The sequence below is a fragment of the Martes martes genome (assembly GCF_963455335.1).
Source record: "Martes martes genome assembly, chromosome: 4".
Taxonomy (NCBI): Eukaryota; Metazoa; Chordata; class Mammalia; order Carnivora; family Mustelidae; genus Martes; species Martes martes.
In genome coordinates, this window is record NC_137891.1 from 11,157,663 (window position 1) to 11,176,932 (window position 19,270).

At 43.6% G+C, this 19,270-nt stretch overlaps 1 protein-coding gene across 1 annotated transcript in view; it reads left to right on the plus strand.

Annotated features, from left to right (window-relative positions):
- Window positions 1-19,270, plus strand: part of ASAP1 (ArfGAP with SH3 domain, ankyrin repeat and PH domain 1) — a 348,258-nt gene that overhangs the window by 212,112 nt on the left and 116,876 nt on the right. Inside the window, exon 5 of the mRNA XM_080800600.1 lies at window positions 8,493-8,638. Within this exon, the coding sequence (XP_080656726.1) occupies window positions 8,493-8,638 (146 nt within the window). The remainder of the gene's footprint in view (window positions 1-8,492; window positions 8,639-19,270) is intronic.

Below are 19,270 nucleotides of genomic sequence, written 5' to 3' on the forward strand. Positions count from 1 at the left end.
TTGTGCCCAGGCTGTGCTCCAGAAAAGTTCTCTGAGCTGGAGCCTGAGATGACAAACACAGTTGCGAGGCGCCTGGGTGGCTCAGTGGGTTAAAGCCTCTGCCTTCGGCTCAGGTCATGATCCCAGGGTCCTGGGATCGAGCCCCGCATCAGGCTCTCTGCTCAGTGGGGAGCCTGCTTCCTCCTCTCTCTCTCTGCCTGCCTCTCTGCCTACTTGTGATCTCTGTCAAGTAAATAAATAAAATCTTAAAAAAAAAAAAAAAAGATAAACACAGTTGCTCTGGACTCTGGACCCAGAGGTGACTTAAATAGAGACACAGGGAGAGAAGCTGGGCTGCCAGGAGGGAACATATGGGAAGTTACAGAAGTGAGACTCACTTCGGGGTGAGCGACGGTTCCTCCCATATCATGAGCACGCACCGTAGGCCAGACACTGGAGGAGGCACACCGTAGACTTTTCCCATCCTTTTCACGAAGTTACCATATTAAGGAGCATCATTGCGGTTGAGAAATGGAGTGTGAGATGAGGATCCAGATGGTCTTAGATCCACAGCTGGTAAATGGAAGACCTAGGATTTGATCAACAGTTGTGATCTGTATCCTGGAACCCTCCAAGAAATACCATGATATTTAGATTATACCTGAACGTCCATTAACATCAGAACTTCAGCTCTTGGTCTCAGGGTGAATGAAAGTAATGAAGATATTTTTAGAGGCTTGCCCTGTACTTTATAGATTATACATCTGTCACATTTCACAGGTGACCCAGGGACACTTGGGTGACTTAGTTAAGCATCTGCCTTCAGCTCAGGTCATGATCCCAGAGTCCAGGGATCCAGTCCCGCATCGGGCACCTTTCTCGGTGGGGAGCCTGCTTCTCCCTCAGCCTGCCACTCCCCCCTGCTTGTGCTTGCTTGCTCTCTGTCTCTGACAGATAAATAAAATCTTGAAAGGAAGGGAGGGAAGGGAAGGAAAGGAAGAAAGAATGGAAAGAAAGGAAGAATGGAAAGAAAAGAAAAGAAAAAAAAGAAGGGAGGAAGGAAGCCAAGGCCCAGAAAAGTGCCTTTTCCAAGGTCACAGATGGCCAGTCCGGACCAGAGGGAGATTCAAACCCGGGTCTCTGTGCCAGTTAGGCCATGTCCCTCCATCAGATGACGCCTCAGTAAACATTAGGTGGTGCTTGGTCAAGAGGGGAGCTCTTGAGGATGGAGTTATTATGAATGCTTTCAAGGCCTTTCCTCGTTAAATAGAAATAATCCTTCATGGTTTTATAATGTTCTCTGTTGCTGCTATTTTCCCAAAAGAGCTTTCACATTAATTATGACATCTTTACCTCTTAGCATTCAACCTCAAGGAGTAGGCTGGGTGCAGGTATTATTAGACCTGTTTTATAGATGAAGTTAGGCCCCAGAGAGCCTTAGTCACCTGACCAGGTCACATGATAGCGGCTGGAGCTAAGACCTAGATTTTCAGGTCCCTCACTTGATATCTGACTCAAAAATAGCAGGGGTTCTATTCTAAGGGTTCCAGCACTTCACCGAGCATAATGGTAAGAACACAGGCTCTACCGGCAGTGCCTGTGTCACCACCTAGCTGGGTGACCTTGGGCAGTCTGCTGCACTCGCTACACCAGCCTCTGCATCTGGAAAATGGGGTAAGAATAGCACGTCACCGTGAACATCAGATGAAGTAATGCAGGACAAAAGCACAGTTTATGGCCCTTTAAGCAATCAAAAGTGTCACCATAATTAATTATTCTTACAATTAATTGTTAACAAGTATTACTGTTGTTATTATGTCATTGTCATTATTGAGAAACAAGAGCTCTGTCTTATTCCCCTTCATTTCTTAATGTTAATCATTTAGAAAACCCGAAATAGGTATTGGTGGCACGAGTCGTGGCATCCTTGATAGTCTTGGCTGAGTCTGTCCATGGAAAAGGATGGGTTTGGAATCCTGTGAGGGTAGGTTCCAATGTGGATTCACCTGCGAGCTCACTTTTCTTATCTGTAAAACACTGCCCTGAAGGAGTTTTAGGATATTCAGTGTGATGGGCCCCATCACAGAGCCGGTGCCTGAGAAGCAATAGCCGTAATTATGGTGACAGAGTCAACGGTTGGGTTCACAGGCCAGTTGGGAAGTTTTGTGAAAGTTCCCCAGTTTGATAAGGCCTCCCACAGGGTGAGGATTAGGCAAACATCTGTCAGAGAAGGGCCTGTTTACTGTTTGCTGTGGTTCTGAAAATTCTAAGTAGGGTCTCATTGGAGGAGTATACAAGACATTTTTAAAGAATTTTGTTTTGTTTTAAGATTTTTATTCATTTGAGAGAGAGCATGAGCAGGGGGGAGGGTAGAAGGAGAGAGAGAGAAGCAGACTCCCCACTGCGCAGGGAACCTGATGTGGGACTCTATCCTAGTACCCAGAGATCATGCGTGACCTGAGCCAAATGCGCACGCTTTACTGACTGAGCCACCCAGGAGCCCCATTTTTGAAGAATATTATTAAAGAGGAGATTATGCTGAGTGAAATAAGTCAAGCAGAGAAAGTTATCATATGGTTTCATTTACTTGTGGAGCATAAGGTATAACCTGGAGGACATTAGGGGGAGGAAGGAAAAAATGAAGGGGGGGAAACTGGAGGGGGAGATGAACCATGAGAGACTGAGGATTTTAGAGGGGAGTGGGGAGGAAGGATGGGTGGGCGTGGTGATGGGTATTATGGAGGACATGTATTGCGTGGAGCACTGGGTGTTGTACACAAACAATGAATCTTGAAACACTACATCAAAAACTAATGACATAATGTATGGTGACTAACATAACATTAAAAAAAAGAATTGGGGTGCCTGGGTAGCTCAGTGGGTTGGGGCCTCTGCCTTCAGCTCAGGTCATGATCCCAGGGTCCTGGGATCGAGCCCCACGTCAGGCTCTCCACTCCACGGGGAGCCTGCTTTCTCCTCTCTCTGCCTACTTGTGATCTCTGTCCGTCAGATAAATGAATAAAATCTTAAAAAAAAAAAAAAAGAATATTTTTTTTTTAAAAAAGAGTATTGAATTTTAAAGTATTCTCAGGGAACTTGTTAACTACTAGAACCTCGGAACATATACTCTGAGGGCTGTCCCTGACTTGGGAGTGTTTGCTGGAAGCCTCTGTCACCAGCCAGAGGATGTCAGGCTGACTCCACCACAGTGGCCCCCACTGGGCGGCCTGGGGCTGTCATCCCTGTTGTCCCCATCATGAACATTTATTGAGCTTATCTTGCACTGTGCACTTGGCATGCAGTAACTTAATCTCCATAATACCTCCGTGAGGTAAGTACCATTGTTATGTCCATTTTACAGCTGGGGAAGATGAGGCTTAGGAAGGTAACACCATGCAGGTTTATTGATAGACCTGGGATTTGATTCTAGATCTTTCTCACTTTAGGATGTGGGAGAGAATCCCCAGCTCTGAGATCTTAAAAAAACGTAAGAGTAAAATCCTGGTAGGAGCTGTGTGACCTCAGATTCATTTTTGCATCTAAATAATGAGGATGATAACAGTACTTATCTTCCAGTCGGATTAATAAGAGTGAATGAAGCAATGGACGTGAAGTGCTTAGTGCAGTGACTGGCGTATACTGAGTACTGGACAAACTAGCTATTATCACTATTATTACTGAAATAGTAAATCACTGCTTTGGTATTGCTGTGGGGCTTAAATGTTGAAATGTATATAAAGGCCCTTTCAAGCTGCATGGAACGTATTAGGTGATTAGTATATGTTAGTCATTGCCCCCAAAGAAATGCTAGCAGTTGAAATCCTAAGTGGCCCTTTCTGGTTTAGCTAGTAAAACTATATTATTTTGTCCTTTTTTCAGAATTGAAAGGAGTTACCTAGCTCTTAGAATTGTCTTACATTCTGCAACAATACCATGAATGCCAGAAATTCCCTACAGATATTTGAAAAGCATGAATCTCTAATGGCTGGATCAGATTTCTCTCTTTCCTTGTTCTTTTCTTTTATCCAGTCTCCATCCTCACCTGCTTTCCCCAGCACCGACTTTACCAGCTTCCCAGAAGTCTGCTAGCGCTTAGGTAGACTGAGGATCCTAAAACAGAGCTTATTCTGTTCCCTGAAAGGTGGTGATCAGGCCATTTTCTGCTTCATCAGCCCTCCTATTCAGTCACACCTGTATCTGTGACAGTGTTCCCCACGAAAGCCCTGTAGCTCTCTCTTTGCTAAACGTCTGAATTTACCTTCTGTTCATCTGCCTGCTGCACTCTGTCATAGGCCTCGCCCTCTGCCTCTGCCCTTGTGCTGTGCTCCACCGGAACCCTGTCTCCCTGCCCTCTGGGACTCTGCACCTGCTGAAAACCTGCCTGGTAAACCCTTCATTTTGTACAACAGGATGCATGTGTTTATAGAATTTTGCTAGTGAATTGTCACTATTAGATTTGTAATATAAGTTTAAAAAAAAACAAAAAACTTAAAACATGAGACATATGTTCCTGTGCTGTTTGATTTTAAATACATCTCCCTGATTTATAACTAATCCCGGCCCTAAAGGTAATAGTGACTGATTTTTTTGGAGGCAGGTGCCACATGCCAAGTACTGTTTCAAGTACCTTACAGTTATTTCCCATTATTTCTGCCCTCACCAGGATTATTAGTACTGTCCCCAGATGTACCTCACTAAACTATGATTTTTCAGATGTATCTATACTAAGAAATTTCACCCATATATACATATGTCCGATTAACTACACACACATGCTTATGCACATAAATATACATGCTGACTGTATGGTTGTTCATTTATGGAATTAGCAAAACATGCAGGATCCGTGACCTCACCTATACTTACTTACCAGTCTCCCCTTCCACCTCTCTGACGTCACATTTGATGTTCCATCTTCTCTTCCTTGAAGGGTTCTGGTGAGGGTTAAATATGTTGTAAGAAGCACTTGGGTCAGAGAAGGTTCTCAGTCAATGCCAATGCTCCCTTCCGAAGGCCTGTCTCTGTCTTAGCCAAGTCTGTCTTATTTTTGGATGAGTCCGTCATCTCGGATAGACTAAGAGCTTCTCGTAATTCTTTCTAAACTCTGCATGCCATTCTAAACTCAGGAGAGTGGTTTTGTTGAGGGAGGGAGGGAAGAGATTGGGGTTGGGGGAGAGAGGAAGCATTCTGTAACACTTTATTTCGTAAACGGTTGGTGTGTACGTGAGTGTTCTATTCATCTAAAGACTATGATAAATGTCATCTGAAGTATTTTCTAATTCCAAGCAAACAAACAAAAACCCTCTAACCTTATGTTTTACTAGAGACACTTCTTTGAACACAGTGAAACGGGTAGCTAAATTGCTTTTTTGCTGGAGAGTGTCGGGTCTGGTGGGATTCTCCCGGGTGAGGAGAGGCTGTTTGGCCTTAGATGGAAGGTATCAGGGGTAATTCCAGTTTATGAGGAGATCAAACACGTGCATCCTGTCTGTCGAGCTGATGTGGCCTTTCTTTTGTGTTTTCCTGAGCCACTTCCCTCAGTTACTTGGGCAGTAACCAGAGCTGCATTTTATCTTTTTTAATATCTCAGCCTGAAATGCTGACATCCACTCTAGGCATCATGAATTTTTGATGCGGTGATGATAGGAAGGCGCTGGGGCTCACTGCATTTCACTGGAGCGCCCTGACACTCGTTTCCTTCCGTGCACGGACTTCCTTCTTGGGCCGCTTCCCCATGCGGACTCACGGTGTGTTCTGTCAGGGCCCATAGCTGCCGGGCAGTCATGGAGAGTGTTTTCGAGAATGCAGTACTTTTTTTTTTTTTTTAAAGATTTTATTTATTTATTTGACACAGAGAGAGACAGCAAGAGAGGGAACATAAGCAGGGGGAGTGGGAGAAGGGAAAGCAGACCTCCTGCCGAGCAGGGAGCCTGATGCAGGGCTTGATCCCAGGACTCTGACTGACTGAGCTACCCAAATGCCCCGAGAATGCAGTACTCTAGATTTTCCTCTCAATTATTCAGCAATCTAGGAGTAAGAAGGAAATGCTTCTGAAATTCCTGAAAAGGAAATCAACAAGTCCAAGTCAAGAGATGTTTACTGAGCCCTCACTCCTTAAGCATGGCTCATGGAAAACAAACACCGTGGTATTTGTTGGGTGGGGACGCAGAGATGAGCCGGAGGTAATCCCTGCCTCTCCCTGCCTCTCGTGGTCTGGTGCCAAGGAAAAATCTGTATTTACACAAATAAGATGTGATGTGGTGGAAAGTATTGCAAAAGAGAGACAGAGTATTATAGGCAAGGAAGGAAAGCTTCATAAAGAGGTATCAAAGGAAACCTTTAGAGATATTATTTTGCTAGACACGATTGTCTTAGATACTTACCATTGATTTATTCATTCAGTAAATACTGTGCGTCTCCTGCGGGCCTGCATACGAATCCATGCTTCCCTGTCCTCCACCACAAGGGAGGAGAGAAGTGGGCAGTCCAGGCATCTGAAATGCCTCCCCGTGGAAGTGGTGCACCTTGGCTCTGCTCATGTTTCCTCGGTCAGTGTGTTTCATGTTCCATGCCTGCCTCCCTTAAGGGTGTAGAGATACGTGGTACTGCCTCCCAGAGCCTGCAAGGATGGGGCACCTGGGTTTCTGTTATAAGTGCTGACATCTTCTAGAGGAGTCACAGATCTGATGCACAATTTAACAGAGTCACACTGGATGCTGTCTTGATAGTAGATTGTAGGGGAGCAAGAGCTGGAATAAAGAGACTTGTAGGAAGCTTTTGCAGTGGTCAAGGCAAGAGATGACGTTAGGTCGGGTTGATCACCATGGGGATAGTGAGAAATTGTCAAATTTTTGGCTGTATTTTAAAGGTAAAGGCAATAGGATTTGCCAATGGGCTGCATCTGGGATATGAGAAAGAAAAATCAGTATGACTTTGATGGGTTTAAGTCTGAACAGCTACGAGAATGTATTTGCCATTAGCGGGGACTGAGATACAAGATCATCAACGGAGGAAAAAGAGGGTTAAGGGCAGAACATTAAGGCTTTGCTTTTTAGCATGTCAAGATGAGAGTTATTGGGGATCCCAGTGGAAATATTGAGTAGCAGTTGATATAGAAGTCTGTATTTCAGGAGTGGGATCTAGGCTGGGCTGCCAGTTTGGGAGTTTTTAGCTGATAGAAGCTATTCAAATCCACAGACTAGGTTAGATCCAAGAGTGAGCATAGATAGAGAAGAAGAAAGGCCCAAGGCTCTCTGACATGAGGAGGTCAGGGAGATGAAGATCCAGCAAAGACATTGGAAAGGAGCAGCCGTGAGATAGGAGGACAGTCAAGAGAGCATGGTATCCTGGAAGCCAAGCAGAGAGTATTTCAAAGAAGTGGGAGTGGTTATTTATGGAACACTCACTCTTTTGAGAAACTTTGGATACTTTATATCAGCTCATCAGCACTCCAATCATGTAAGATAGTATTAGGCTCATTTTACAGATTGGAAAACAAAGCTCAGAGTGAGATTTATTAATGCCTCTGATGGACTATAAAAGTTAAAAAACTGGTAAGATAGCAAGCTTATAGGTTGTGAAACCAGACTTGAAACATAAATCCATCTGATCCATGCCTGCACCATTTGCATCAAGAGATCATATGGGGTAGGGGGCTTTTAAAAATGCTGTTCCTCAGACCTGAGGCTTAGACAGAATTAAAGGAAATTAAATTGAGTTGCAGAGAAAGAGACATATTGGAACCCATGGATTCTTTTGCATTTCAAGATAGATTTTTTAAAAAGATTTTATTTGTTCATTTGAGAGAGAAAGAGTGACCGGGAGGGAGAGGGAGAGAGAATCTAAAGCAGACCCTGTGCAGAGCACAGAGCACGACCCTGAGGTCACAACCTGAGCCAAAACCAAGACCTGAACACTCAACCAACTGAGCCACCCAGGTGCCCCCCAAGATTGAGTTTTTTTAAAGATTTTATTTATTTACTTACTTACTTAAAAGAGAGAGTACATGTGTGAGCGTGAGTGGGGGAGAGGGCCAGAGGGAGGAGGAGAAGCAGGCTCTCCACTGAGCAAGGATCCTAATGTGGGACTCAATCCCAGGACCCTGAGATCATGACCTGAGCCAAAGGCGGGCACTTAACTGAAAGAGCCACCCAGACGCCCCAAGACTGATTTTCTAAGAAGACTTTTCTCCTTGTTCCGTGATCATCATAGTTTCTTAGTGGAAATACAGTGTGCTTTAAATATGATAATTTGACCCCTCACCTGTGGGGGTCCATGGGTTACCTGGGATGTAGGTGAGCTGAACACTGTAGAAGAACAAGGGGAACCGTGGTTTAATAGAGTTGAGTAAAGACATTCAGTGCTCCGCTGACCACGTCTGCACATGTTCAATGAATAATTGATGCCGTTTCTCTTTGCCTTCCTTTTAGGAGTATCTAGTGATCAATCAGGGTTCAAAATAACTCGTCATTGTGGCAAATAATAGTTCATACTCCTCTCTCCTTCTTTTTTAGATCACGTACAAAATGAAGAAAACTATGCACAAGTTCTTGACAAGTTTGGAAGTAATTTTTTAAGTCGAGACAACCCAGATCTTGGCACTGCTTTTGTCAAGTTTTCTACCCTTACAAAGGAACTGTCCACGCTGCTGAAAAATCTGGTAAGCCATAGCATAAGGGATTTTTTTTTTTTTTTTTTTAAATTACAGCCTGACCGAAGTGCAGTAAGAGGATAAGGAGAACAATCTACTAATCTTCTCCCCAACCCCCAGTCTTGGGGGTGAAAAAAAAAAGTCTCAGGTATGGAGTCACATACAAAAAAATAGCATTGTAAAATTCTTTTTTTTTTTTTTTAAAGATATTATTTATTTATTTGTCAGAGAGAGAGCGGGAGAGAGAGCGAACGAGCACAGGCAGAGTGGCAGGCAGAGGCAGAGGGAGAAGCAGGCTCCCTGATGAGCAAGGAGCCGGATGCAGGACTCGATCCCAGGACGCTGGGATCATGACCTGAGCCAAAGGCAGCTGCTCAACCAACTGAGCCACCCAGGCATCCCGCATTGTAAAATTCTTAGATCCAGCTGATAGCAGCTTAGATTTCTTGAGTCAGAGAAACTGGTTAGTTAAGCTGAACTCTCGTGTGCATTCTGCCACAGTTCTGGTTTGGGTTTTGTTTTACGTAGCTTTCAGCAACTCTTGCCTTTTAATTAGTTGGAAGAGTGATGATGATTTCTGTGTCAGACATACTCTGCAAGTATGCACTGCAAGGGTTATTCCTCACTCCTATGAGGACAAGCGTGCATCTTGGTCTCTGCTTTACAAATAATGAGCCTCCCCAGTTCTTCACGTCTTTCAGCCCCCTACCAAGAGAAGGATTTTGAGATTGGGGGAATCCATGGTTATAGAAGTTGATGACAAGAAGAATCCCTAAAAGTCTTGGACAAGAGAGGTGCTGACCCCAGGAGGCAGACGCAGAGTTGGGGGTGGGGCGGTCTCTTTGGCAGGCACTAGAGATTCCCGCCCTCACACCTTGTTGACACTAGAAGGTTCATTCTGGGTAGCACTACCACCCACACTTTCTTAGGCATTAAATTAAGCAAGTCTCTCTTCTCCAAAGTCCCGAGAGATAGACCTACAGGGAGGTTGAGTGGAGCCAAAGAAAAACTGCATCATAGGAGCTGGTTCTTCCTCTCCCCCAGTCTCTCAGTGTGACACTTTTACCCCCTTTAAGAACTCAAGCTCAGGACGTCTTGACCCTGGGTCATTTACTCTTCTAGGTAGGCTTCTCTGGCCTTACAGGAGAATCTTGTCACAGATCTGTTCGATACAAATGGCTACTTTACAGATGAGTGTACAGTATTGGAAAGATGAAAATGGCCTTTCTGTAGTGTATTAACCTAGATATTTGACCAGTCAGAATATCGTCTTTTTTTTTCTATCATACTGGATAAATAACATGCATATGTCTGTCTTCCTCACAGCTTAATTCTAATTTGTGGGTTATGCCATTAAATTAGTCTCCTAGTGTGACAACCAATCATAAAATAAAGGTTGAGAGTAGAAGTATGTCTTATTTTCAGAAACTTTCGAAAGGGTAATTTTGAACTTAGGACCAACACATTCCTACGCTTTGGGGTGTATTTGACAAATCCATGATGTCGCCACGAATCTTAGAGTATTTAAATCTCTCATATTCAGAAGCAGGCCCTCATTTCTCCTTCCTCTGGGCACTGCCCGTCTTTCTGCCGATTGTATGCTCAGAAGCTGTGTGGTGGGAAGGAAGGAAGTGAAACAGGACTCCAGCTGTTCACTTGGGTAATAACTGGTAACAGCCTTGCCCAGGGAGGAAGTTCTGTTTTCCCCGAGCTAGGTGTTTTCACAGGGCTATCTTGCTAACCTTTAGTTTCCGGGACACTGAATGTATTTGGCTTTAGTCGAGATTCATCGCTTGCACGTTTCCTGGACCAGTGCATCCCTGCACTCCCCTTCACTGTGGGTTCCTGTCCCCAGTTCACGTCGGCCCCCCAAGGCAGTGGTTTCTTGGGCATCATTCACCATCTGTATTTGCTGACCCAGTAATACATTTGCTGACCGCCATAACAGAAACCACTGATTTGTACTTGACACTTCGATGAACCTGGCAATGTGCATGGTAGATTTCTTACTCAGCACTTTACAACAATCCTGTGGTTATTAATACCTTCAATCCAGATGAAAAAGTTGAGGCATGTTATTATTTAACTTGTCCACTACGTTGTTAGTAGGTAGACGTGTACCCAAGTCCACTGTGTCTACCACCCTCCTCTATTATGCTGCCTCTGTCATCTGACTCGGTGGTTGTGTTTCCCCGGTGAGAAATGCTGATCTCACTGGTCCCCTAAACAGACTCCAAGCTAAGCGGCAGGCTTTCTTCTTCCCTGTCTACTCTCCTTTAAGGGTTAGAAGACTAAGAAAGATCAATAGAAATTGCTAGAAGGCTCAGTTCATTTAATTAAAACAAAAACTAACATTTATCTCTTTGAAGAGAGTGATGGCGTTCCTGGTGAGGGAGCAGGTAGACAAATCCATTTGTACTCTAGTTGGTTACTAAGGGAACACTCTCCTGATTGAGTAAAAAGCCAGTCCCAGGAGTTTATACAACCTGACAACAGTTTGAACAGCTTGCTGCTTCCCTTTTTATGTTCTGCCAGGAAGGGCTAGAGCAGAGCAGACAGGCGGATGGGACCAGGCCTTGGAGCGGGAGCTCAGAGGAAGGCACGCCCCCAGGAGGGAGAGGGTTCCAGGACAGCTTGCCGCACCTCCAATCCCCAGTCAAGCAAGGAGCTTGCCGAAACTCTGAGTGATTCTCAGGAGAGTCCCAAAAACCCTATTTTCTTAAGCTAGTGGTTTCTGGAAACATTAAGCAATAATGGTCACAGGTGGAATTCAGGGAGTAAGAGAAAAGAAGATACTTTGGTATTTTTAGCCTTTCTAAATTGTATCCTCACGGCAAATACCAAATGTCTGCTGTGTTCTAGGGTCTGTGTTACATACCGAGAAAGGTCATTTTCTAATTAAGGTAGTACATATAATGGGTATTTTAATAACTTTTATTAAAACATTACTTAAAGTAGAGGAAAGGGTGGATTTGGGGGTGAGGTCTAGCTTTCTGCTTTTGACTAACTCTAGAAAGAGAGGAACTTTCATCGTGTTAACTCGTAAGTAATCCTTATTGCGAGTGTATCGTGTTGAGGAATTTCTAAAGGGTTGGTCCTGAGACATACAACCCCCTAAGTGATAATAACGATCTCATCGCCTTGCAGGTGTTTGTTTTCGTTTCCTAGCTTTCAGTGATTGTGGAGGGTGGGATGATCAGGTGGGTAGAGCTGCACAGATGTCAGCATTACCGTCAGACAGGGCTGAGACTGTCTGCCCTTGTCCAGCCTCTGGCTGCTATCTGGCAGATGTGTGAGGACCGCAAGGAGGGTCGTGGTTGTGACTGTTTACGCTGTGAGCCTGTACCAGAGTCAGTGGACCAAGGCAGGTTTAAAGTAACTCACTTTTCTTCTGCCCTTTACATACTAGAAAATAGTTTTTAGAGAAAATTGTTTCACCTCATAATGGAGGATGAGGGAGGCTGTGACGGCTGGGGACTGGAAGCTGGGTCTCCGTCAGACCTGGAAGGCCAGCTCCCAGCCGAGTAGCCTTATTGCTTTAGGCTAACGGTAGAACTTCTCTAGTGCTAGTCTCCTTATCTGTTTCCTGGTACCTGTAGGACCTCATGGAGATAACAGGGTTGAACCCCGAAGCACAGTACTTGACATGGGGCATTTGCTTAACAAATACAAGTTTTGATTCTCTTATTTAGAATTCTGTCTCGTTTATGATTATTTTATTATTACATCTTCTCATTTGGTCTTTATGGCGACTCCCCGGGTAAAGGTGGGTATGAATAGTCCTGTTCCATTTTATAGATAAGTGCTCCAAATCTCCAAAAAAATAATATGCCTGGGGAATGGTGGAGTGGGAGCTTGATTCCAGGTCCCCTGACATACCCTGATCCAGCGATGGCATCCCCCAACAGTTATAGAATAATGGCATTGCCTTTGTAGATCATGGGTGCTTATGGCCCACCTGGCTTGGCTAGAACCTGCATGAGCAGCCATAACCCCTGTTTGTGTTTAACTTGAAAAATTATTTCTTATCTACTTTTCTTTTTCATTTCCCTCATCAGTGAGTTATAATAAATTGAAAAAAAAAAAGAGTGTTAGCTAGTAGCTCATAAATTTGTGGTCTTAGGACCCCAATCTTAAAAATGATCAAGGACACTGAAGAGTTCTTGTTAATGTGGACCATTTCTATCTATACTTACTATATTATCACTTAAAATTGAGAAATGTTAAAGTCTCTTCATTGATTTTGTTGCAATATGCTATTTGGCTGAAGTAGACAAAAAATACAGCCTCACACAGAACTATAAATTAGAGAGAGGAGTACTTTAAGAATTCAGATGATTACCAATATTCTTCTTTGTTTCTTTAGAGTTAATAGCCATGTGAATCTGAAACCCTATGTGTGGCAGGCTCACTTTCTTTGTTTTTGAGAAAATATTTGCCAGACACCCACATTTCAGTACCACAGTTTGTCAGTCGTTCTTTCAAAGAAAAACAAATGGTGTCCCATTAAAAAACTGACAGACATGGGGCTCCTGGGTGGCTCAGTTGGTTAAGCATCCAACTCTTGATTTTTAGCTCAGGTCATGATCTCAGGGTCAAAAGATCAAGCCCGGAATTGGGCTCCACACTGATCATGGAGCCTGCTTGGGATTCTCTCTCTCCCTCTTCCTCCTCCCACCCCCACTTGCATACTCTCTCTCTAAAAAAAGGAAAAGGGGTGGAAGCTGACAAACAAAATTAGCTATTTTAGCTTGCAACTCAAAATACTGCATAAGTGCTTTTTCTCAAGATAACTCTGATATTTTGGTGTGCCTTGAGAGTGGTTTGTGCAAACTTCTGTTATATTAAACCAGATATAGGAAAGATGTACTCGGGTTGATATGTAAACAAATCAGTAATTTTAACTGTTTCATTGTGGGCATTTTTAAAAGAAAATAGCCTACCCCTGCCCCCCACAAGAGCATGACCATGAAGAATACAGTGACCTAGGTTGGTGTCGAACAGTGCCTGGATTCACGTCAGGACCCCAGCGGGTTCACCCCCATTACTTTTATACTGTCCATGCTAATACCTAAACAGTGGAAAAGTCAGATGAAATCTCAGTATTACTATGAAAGTCCTTTTGGTCTCAGAGACCTCTGGGGGCCTACGGACCACACCTTGAGGCCCACTGGCATAAGAAATCACTGGCTGTGATTCCAGACCTGGCCCTACGTGGGTTGATAACATAGCCAGACTGAGAAGCACCAATGTCTTCACCAGGAAAATGAGGAAAAATACGTTCTATATCCTGTGCTTGTGTGAGGATCGTCATACCACACACATGAGAAACTTTGTAAGATGCAAAGTCCTTGGGTCACACAGAGCGGCTGTTACCGTACTCACAGACTCCGTTAATATTAACTGCTGTGGCATTAATAGCCACCGCAGGAGACATTATTTTTGTATTTTTTTCTTATTGTAAAAAGAACACATGCCTGGTGGGGAAAATACAGAATCCAGAAAGAAAATTGCAGTTTCTCGTTTAGTCTCCCTTCCCAGAGATAACCATCATTGATGTTTGGGGTCTATCTTTCTAGCCCTCTTTTCTGTACCTTTTTCCCCCCAAATAGATGAAATCATGTGTTCTAAGGAACTTTGTATTGCACTAGATTTCATTTAGTGTTGGCATTAGAGCATTTGCAATTCACCTAGTTGGGACAAATGATAAATGCAGAAGCTTGAGAGGGTAGGACTCTCCAAAGAATGCCCTATGACAGATTCATCATCGTTGGCCGTTCAGCCCTTGTCCCTGTGGCAGTCTTGTCTCGCCCCTGTGGTAAGAGCCAGTGCTGGGACATCTGCTTGATGGCAGCCTAGGTACTCGGGCAGGAGGAGGACCCGGGACTTACTGCCAGGAAGCTATTCACATACATACAAGGTCTTTGGTCTTTTGCTTTCTGTGTGCTTTTGACCCCTTCAAGTGAAAACAAGTTCCTCGAAAGGGTGTCTTTCATCAAGATAACATTGCCCTTTGTGTATTTTTCTGATTAAAGTCCAAGTCATCCAAAATTTCAGAGATGGAGAACAGATCAGTGGTTCATCAGAGTTTGGAGAAGGAGTCAGGGGCGCAGTTATGAAGGGGTAGCCTGAGGGAATTCCTTTGTGTTGATAGAACAGTTCTCTAACTCAATTGTGGTGTGGATGTGCCTATGTATACGGGTGATAAAATGTCTCGGAGCCATACGCAGACATACCAAAAAATGAGTGCATGCAGAACTGGTGAAATTCAAGTAAGGTCTATAGTCTAGTTGATCATCTCAGGCCAGTGTTGCTTCCCAGATTTTGATAATGTCCCGTGTGTAAGCCCTTAAGTTTGTAAGGTGTTACACTTGAGGGAAGCTGGTTGAGGACACAAGAGACCTCTTTGTACTATTTTTGCAGCTTTTTGTGAATCTGTAATTTTTCCAAAATAGAAAGTTTATGTAAAATTATAAATCATCAGATTCTGGTCAGGGAGAGAGAGCAGGGAAAAATCTTGAATGATCTAGCTCTGGTTATGTGAAAATTTCAGTGTAAAACAAATGTACCCAGCAAAACGCAAACCGTCACTTCTCTGCTGTGCCCTCACATCTATAATTCCACTTCCTGTGTACTCTGATATTTTTCTAAAACAGTCTTTCTCCGTGTTTTCAGCTGCTCCCTCTAGTTAAAGTCCTTTCCGTGGCCACTGTTCCTTAAACGCCAAGTGATGAGCTCTTTCCCCTCAGTCTCTTTGTCACATATGACTACAGCTAGGGAATGCTGCCTCTCAGTGGTGAGAAGCCAGAGAAATGTGGACATGATCCGTTTTGTTGATGTCTTTAATATGTGTGTGGCCAGGTTTTAACTGCACAGGCTTTTATGGGTATTACCTCTCATAGCCTTTGGTTCACAGCATATATTTCATAGATAGTAGCATTTTTTTAGTTATTAGAAATAGTTCTTTAGTTGATTTACCGGTCTCTTATGAATTCATCCTTCCTCTAGTGAAAGAAGCCTTCATAATCAAAGCCAGCTCCAGACATAACAAATTATTTGTTGAGGGGTGCCTGGGTGGCTCAGTCAGTTAAGCGTCTGCCTTCGGCTCAGGTTGTGATCCCAGAGTCCTGGGATCAAGTCAGTGGAGTCTTCTTCCCCCGCTTTCCCTCACGCCATCTCTGTCAAATAAATTTTTAAAAATTTAAAGAAAAAGTACTTGTTATTTCTGGATTATAAACTGTTGCTTGATTCCATGCCTTTGTACCTTCCGTTCTTTCTATTTTTATTATCATCAGGGTTAACATTTTTTTTAAAGATTTTATTTTTTTATTTGACAGAGAGAGACAGCGAGAGAGGGTATACAAGCAGGGGGAATAGGAGAGAGAGAAACAGGCTTCCTGCCTAGCAGGGAGCCCGATGAGCGGCCTGACCCCAGGACTCTGGGAGGATGACCTGAGCCTAAGGCAGAGGCTCAAAGACTGAGCCATCCAGGTGCCCCTAGGTAGTCAACATATTAATGATAAAGGCTTTCTTTACAATGCAGCTTCCTTGTCAAAATGGGGGAAAAGGAAGAAGAAAAAGAAAGGATGATCTTTTAGAGTTTTAGCTGTTTCAAAGTATTTTTGTCATTCATTCGGTTAAATATACAGAACCAAAATTATGTTCAGTCTTTTTTTATTTTTAAGTCATTGCAAAGAAAGCAGTAAAGTTATCACTTGCTGACACTGCCAGGTCTGCTCTCCTGCCAGCATCCCGTCATTGCCTGTGATCCAGGGAAAGAAAGTAGGGAATCAACAGAGGATTGCATCCACTTACTTAATCACCAAACCACAAAATGGGACGGGAAGGGAGTAACTGGTGGATTGACGTAGATTCTCAGTGGGTAAGGAAAACTATTTGAACTATTTGAACCATATTCCCAAGACCCGCAATGTAGGATCAGTTTTAGAAAATGACAGCCAGGACTGTCCACACCTTCTCTTCCCCGAGCCCTTAGACAGTTCGGTTGCTTGCAGAAGAGCCTCCGTCGCCTTTAACAGTTAGAGGACACTTATTGCCTCAGACCCATCGAAGCAAAGGAAAGATTGCTCCAGCTGCAGAGCATTTCCTGTTTGCAATCTCTGACTATGGGGTATGTGGTCGAGTTAAGGATTTATTTTTAATTTTTCTTCTTTTCTTCCCCCTCAAATGAGAACAGCAAAGAAGCATGCAGGTTGGATCTGTATTTATAGCTGACAGATCATTTCTCACGTCCTTCTTTGAAATGCTGAAAAATGGGGAGCGCATGAGTATGCTCAGCAGTCAGCTGGTGGCCCTGGATTATAGAATACGTCTTAAGAACCTTATCCTCTTGCAGAGTGGTGTTCCGTAATTGGAAGGGTTTAACATTGGATCTGCTAGCCGTCCCCTCCTGTCTTCACTGGTAGTTGATATTGTGAGACCTTTCATGAAATGAGATCTATCCACGTGGGTAAGAGGGAGGTTTTCTTTTCCTCTCCTCTTATAAAAGTTGTACATGTTTACTATAAAAATTTGAGAAATATGGAAAAATTTAAAATAAAGATCAGTATATAATTCTAACTTCCATTAATACTAATAATACACTATGTCCTTTGAAACAACTTTATGGGTTTATACAAAGAGCAGCTGATAAAATTCAGAATTTTACAGATTTAGAGTGGTGGCAGGGTGCATATGCCATGTATTATAGAACACCCCTCCCCTCTCCCCCTCCCCCCCGCCTCATGACTTTTCAGGCAGGTCCGTCCTCATAATTAAACACAATCTCTTTATTCCAGTGAAACACGTGAATGTTTATGTGAACTGAGGTGAAGACTCTGAGAGTCCCACCTCAATTCAGGTCAAAGCTTACCACCACATGAATCAGGTTAGATCAGGTTTTGCTGCTAAATGAGTTTTAGAAAAAACAAACTTGGGGCCCCAGGATGGCTCAGTCAGTTAAGTTACCAACTTGGTTTCGATCTCAGGGTCGTGAGATTGAGCCCTGCATTGGGCTCTGTGCTCAGTGGGGAGTCTGCTTGAGATTCTGTCTCTCCCTCTCCCCCTCCCCACTCATGCTCATGCCCTCTGTCTCTCTAAAATAAATAAGTCTTTTTAAAAAATTTTTTTAAATAAATAAAACTTGTACTATACATAGACATTGCAAACTTTACTTAAAGCCTGTTTGCTCTCTAGGACTATACAAATAAAATTGCAAAATTACTTTAACAGTCTACATAGTATATTTCAAGGTATAACTAAGCTCTAATTGATTCCCTGTATAGAATTTGAATTTTACATTCGTTAATACAGGGGTAGCTTATCTTAGATACATCCGGTATACAAAAATCCTGTGGTATCCCTGAAGCCTAACTTAAAAAATGGTTTACCTTTCCTTTGGCTTTTTTGCATTAAAAACATTGTAAAAAGGAAGTACGGATAATGCCTTTTTAGCAGGATTGCATGCAGTGAGTAACGGTCTTCATTTAAAATGTGTTTGTGGTTGTTCGGTGTTACTCCACTTGAAACAGACTCACAGCATCGCAACGCTAGCAGAGACTTACATTTTAGAACTGTGGTTCTGTGAGAGGGAGGGAGAATAAAAACTGGTCCCTTATTAGAGGAGAAAGTTTCATTAGCCGTAAGAGAGAACTTAATGTGGGGGAGAAAATCTCAGGTTGGCACTGGAATGCTTGGGATGTGCCCAACATTTGCTTATCAGTATTTCTCTAAAAGATAGAGCTGGTCTCTCCCCCAGAGACCTTCAGGCAGGTAAAGTGTTCATTATTCCTATGGTTACATTTTCTTTAAACAAATAACAATGGTAACAGTAGTGTGTAGAGTGTGCTTCCTATATCCCAGGCACCGTGTTAAGCACGTTCCATGTTGTACTCACTGGTAGGGGCTAGCATGTCCCGCAGTAACAGGTTCACCCCCCGATCTCCATGGCTTCCCATAGAAAGAGGTTCTTTTCCTCCTCGTGTCCCACGTTTACCGGGGGAGTTTGCTTCACACACAAAGTCATTCAGAGCCAGAGGCGGATAGAGGCTGTCCCCATCACCACGGGGTGCACCGTGGCAGGGGAGGAGAGGCTCCAGAATCATGTGAAGGCTCCTCACCACCCCTGATGTATTAGCTCACCACCTTAAACCAGGTTCTTGGCCGCACCGGCCGAGGACAGGAAATAGAAGGGAGCAAGTGGACTATTTGGTGAGTGTTACTGTTTCTGCCTCGTCGCACCTGACAGCAGCCCTACCAGGTAGTAACCATAATTATCTTTATGGAACAGTAGAGGATACTGAGGCACAGAGTGCCAGGTCGGAGCAAGCATTCAGACCTAGATGGTCTACTCCAGAGCCGATGCTTTTAAGAAGTACACTGGATTGTGTCTCAAGGATGCAGGCATCATTTTATGGACCTCATATAAAATTCACTTCTAATTGATTTAAGTAAAAAGGACTGATTTAAAGGGCAGCAAGTAAAACAGTGGCACAGATGCAGCAGGAGGAAGGCAAACACTGTTCTGAGGTAGCTAACAGCCTTCTGTCTGCATGAGCTTGGTTCCGGAAGCCTCCAGAGCTGCTCTTCCAGGCCCAAATCTGGAGGCCCTTGTGAAAAGCAAATGCGGATGTTTTCCTTTGT